This window comes from Poromitra crassiceps (assembly GCF_964638095.1).
Source record: "Poromitra crassiceps genome assembly, chromosome: 22".
In the NCBI taxonomy this organism is placed as follows: Eukaryota; Metazoa; Chordata; class Actinopteri; order Beryciformes; family Melamphaidae; genus Poromitra; species Poromitra crassiceps.
This window is the reverse complement of record NC_139647.1, coordinates 10119537-10123727: the sequence shown is the minus strand read 5'-3', so window position 1 is coordinate 10123727 and position 4191 is coordinate 10119537. Positions and strand designations below refer to the sequence as shown.

Sequence of the window (4191 nt, the reverse complement as noted above, 5' to 3'; positions counted from 1 at the left end):
TGTGCATCTGTGATTGGCACTGTGGCGGGTTGCGTTTCTCCAAAAGCTGAGTCTGTTTCAACTTTTTGCCACACGACAGCTGCGGACCTGCGGTTAACTGGTGTTTTCTCTGCAGCTCAACAGTCACATGACTTTTTGTGACATTTCCTGCCCGGGAAGTAAGTTCCCAATTCCTTTTCTCCATAGACATTTTGAAAAATCCTTATGAGTTTTAAGGCTGGAACCGAGCCAACCGGTGACCTACTGAATCACGCAAGGGACTATAAAACAGTTGGTTTGAGCAAGGAGAAAATTAATGGGGAGCTTACTTCCGGGGCGGGAAACGTCCCAAAAAGTCATGTGACTGTTGAGCTCTATTGCCTGATGCTATGTGAACACGACCTTATGACTTATGACTTATGCAACACTTGAATTTATTTAATTATTTAAACTTGAAAAATATAAATACAATGTAAACAAAAATGCCTTGTGAAAACATTTTGCGAGACATGACATTGCCTGAACGTTTATGCTGCTTACTGCCGCTAATATCAATTCTTGGTCTCTTAATCCCACTTGCTGGTTCGCTAGCAACAAGATGTTAACAAATATACAAAAATTGCCAAACAACAAAACAAAAAACACTAAGCAACATAAATGTACTAAAAACCTTGCAAGCACTGTTTATTAATAATGCATTGCACCAAAATTGTGTGTGATTTTGTAAAAGTCCTTGATAAAAGGCACACTCATTAATGAGCTGATATTCTATGCAAAACGTGTAAAACAAACTATAAATATAAGAATACACACCGTTCTGGATCAAATTTTAAGACGCAATGCAAAAAAAGCTGTCAACGCTATACAAAAGGAGACAATATACGGAACTGCTCAGATCAATGAATGAACCATACCCACTATTGTTTTAATCGCAGCACCCCCAATTAACTTATACTTGTGTAAAGTTCCTGAATTTACCTGAAACCCTTGATAGTCATGGGGGCCTGAAACCAAACATAATCCTGCCAGTCTGACACTTCTGCCCCACAGACGCCAGGATCAGTTGACAGGGCAATAATTTTGTTCTTTACCCGGGTTGGCACCTTAAAGTGTAGTTTAGGCCGGAACCAAGTTACGCCACAACCTCTGTGCGCCAAAGCTAAGACTGTGGTGGCCATTAGATGAACAGGTCTAGCATCGGACAGAAGGTCAGCTACAAAAAGTGTGCGAAACAGTTGCCTTAAGCACGATGACACCCGTAGACTCTGATCTCCAGCAGCCAATGCCAGCGCCTCCATGTTGATCTCATACAGCTCTTTGGGGATGTTGAGGGTGCCGCCCAGTAGCAGCAGCACACGAGGCACCTGGCCAAGGGAGAACAACACCTCCAGCTGCTGCAACAGCTCCTCGAGCTCCTGGAGGGACCGCTGACACTTCCGCCACTCCAAATCTGCTGACTGCACCGGCCTCCAGCTCACCACGTCCTTATTCTGCGAGGGAAAAGAAACAAGGCTTAACAAACACCTTACTATTTAGGCATTTAGCACAGTGATTCTCAATCATTTTCATATAAAGGGCCTGTGAAACTATGATCAAAACAGTTGTTATTCTTCTACATTCTCTAATTGTGTTCAACTTCTTATAAATTAAATAATTATGAAGTTTAACAATTCATTAATTTTCTGGAGAACCAATGGAACCCTCTCAGATCCCTGGTGGTCCTTGGACCCCTACGTTGAGAACCACAGACGCTCTTAAAGGGATACACCACTTTTTTGGAAGTTTAGCTCATTTGCCACATCCCCCCAACATAACCATGATACACCATGCCTTACCGGCACTGTCCGCTCAGTTTACAGTGAGCTACAGTCGTGAAGTTAGTAATTATCTCCATAGAATGGAGGCTAATGGTACAGCTGTTAAAAATCTGCCAAAACACACATCTCACTGCGCCAAAATACATGTTGTGCTTCGGGTACTCACCACACGATGAAATGTTAATCCAAAATGCACATAATCTGTCTTTTTGGAAGGAAAAGAGGTCGGCGGCCATGTTTGGAAAGTAGTGCCGGCTACCTCTTTTCCTTCCTCTTTTCCTTCCTCCTACTTCCAAAAAAGTGGTGTATCCCTTTAACAGGCACCGAGGCATGACATACATTGAGACTGAGCACAACATAAGTGAACATTCCTCAAGCGTCAGCAGGGTAAGTATTCAGAATGATGGTGTGATATAATGAAAACAAAAATTTATCTAAAAGTAATCAAAAGTAAGATAACACCATCCCTCCTGTCTGCAGTTATATTAGTTAAGTCAATAAACAATACAACAACAGTATTTCTACTCTTGTTTACTTCAAGAAGCTCCCAACGGCATTCCATCATTTTTTACACAATTTCCCCAGAGCTGGATTCACCTGCATTGAAGTTTGCTGCTTCTTCTGAGAGTACACCAGCTGGTCATAGGTCATGGGCAGCTGCTGTCTCTGGTAGAGAATGCACTTGAGGACCTCGCTGACAAAACGGCAGCAGCCCTCCTGGGTTACAGTGCCAAAGAAGACCACGTCCACACAGCCTTCATCCCGGGCTCTCCTCACCACCTCAGCATCATGGGCCTCTGTGTCTTCATGCTTCGTGGCAGTCACAAGGGGGAGTTGTAAACTGTCCTCTTGTTGAATGTCATCTGTCAAAATAACAATACATGATTGCTACATTATCTTTCTTGATATGTACATGTAGCTAACTTCTGGTTTCTACATGTCTTACTTGATATGTACAGGTATGGTAATTTTGCAAATAAAAATACAAAATCTGTCAAAATCAGAATATTAGCAGGGTGAGCAGAGCAACAGAGCTATCTTGTTCAAATTTAGCCAGGAGCTAACTAGCCTAAGCTAGTAGCTACCCTGCCATGGCTGGTTACCTACCAGGACCAGGGGTTGTAGAGGGCAGCGCGGTGTTTTCCTTGTCGTCCATGCTGCTCAAATTATGTTGTTTTGAATGTGTCGGATGCTCGGAAGAGACATCTTCTGATTCACACGTATGTTTTGCTTGTAGACATGGTGAGAGTTGTCCGACGACTTCCGAAGCAGGCTGGTGTGAGTTTGTGTTGGAAACGCTAGTTTGACAAGTTTCCACACAGCCTTCATCCCGGGCTCTCCTCACCACCTCAGCATCAGGGGCCTCTGTGTCTTCATGCTTCGTGGCAGTCACAAGGGGGACGTGTAAACTGTCCTCTTGTTGAATGTCATCTGTCAAAATAACAATACATGATTGCTACATATCTTTATTGATATGTACATGTAGCCAACTTCTGGTTTCTACATGTCTTACTTGATATGTGATATGTACAGGTATGATCATTTTGTAAATAAAAATCAAAAATCTGTCAAAATCATAATATTAGCAGGGTGAGCAGAGCAACAGGCCTATCTTGTTCAAATGGAGCTAACGTCCCCCAGACTAACCCTAACCTCTCCCACCCCCACGCCTAAACCTAACCTCCCCCACCCCCCACTCCTAAACCTAACCTTCCCCCAGACCCTAACCCTGAACCTAACCTCTCCCTCAAATGTGTTGGGCTGTCGGCACTGCGGGTGGTCGGCATAGCAGGTGGACCCCGTTCAAATTTAGCCAGGAGCTAACTAGCCTAAGCTAGTAGCTAACGCTAGTAGCTACCCTGCCATGGCTGGTTACCTACCAGGACCGGGGGTTGTAGAGGGCAGCGCGGTGTTTTCCTTGTCGTCCATGCTGCTCAAATTATGTTGTTTTGAATTTGTCGGATGTTCGGAGGAGACATCTTCTGATTCACACGTATTTTTTGCTTGTAGACATGGTGAGAGTTGTCCGACGACTTCCGAAGCAGGCTGGTGTGAGTTTGTGTCGGAAACGCTAGTTTGACAAGTTGCGTTGTCTAATGTTAGGACTTCACAGGCTATATCGGGTTCCTTACGTCTGGTGATATCCTTTTCTAACGAAAACGAGAGGCACATTTTTATCTGATCATCTTCGGTATGAATGCTGGAAGTATTCTCGTTATCTTCCAAGCTCACTGTTGGTTTTACATTCGACTCCTCCGCCATAGTTTTTAAATTCTTCTTCTTCTCTCGATTTAATGACTGGTCGCAAACAACTTTTAGGTGCATACCGCCACCTACTGTACAAGAGTGTGCAACATCATGTCGTTTAACGATTTGCGTCTAATATTTTAAATCC

The 4191-nt window shown here is 43.7% G+C and overlaps 1 protein-coding gene across 1 annotated transcript; it reads right to left on the bottom strand.

Moving 5' to 3' along the window:
* Positions 1 to 370: 370 nt before the first annotated feature.
* mad2l1bp (MAD2L1 binding protein) lies at positions 371 to 3972 on the bottom strand. The gene is made up of 4 exons (XM_083658066.1): positions 3677 to 3972; positions 2904 to 3227; positions 2394 to 2659; positions 371 to 1469 (listed from the first exon to the last, which is right to left on the bottom strand). The coding sequence occupies exons 1-4, from the start codon at positions 3966 to 3968 to the stop codon at positions 954 to 956; spliced, it is 1398 nt and encodes a 465-aa protein (XP_083514192.1). The 5' UTR covers positions 3969 to 3972; the 3' UTR covers positions 371 to 953.
* Between the last annotated feature and the right edge of the window lie 219 nt (positions 3973 to 4191).

What these genes read in the sequence shown, in the direction of transcription:
- mad2l1bp (XM_083658066.1), bottom strand. Translation starts at nt 3,968, where the DNA reads ATGTGCCTCTCGTTTTCGTTAGAAAAGGATATCACCAGACGTAAGGAA. An exon ending in CTCTACAACCCCCGGTCCTG is followed by an intron (nt 3,228 to 3,676) that starts GTAGGTAACCAG and finishes TTATTTTGACAG; the next exon opens with ATGACATTCAACAAGAGGAC. An exon ending in AGCAGCAAACTTCAATGCAG is followed by an intron (nt 1,470 to 2,393) that starts GTGAATCCAGCT and finishes TTTCCCTCGCAG; the next exon opens with AATAAGGACGTGGTGAGCTG.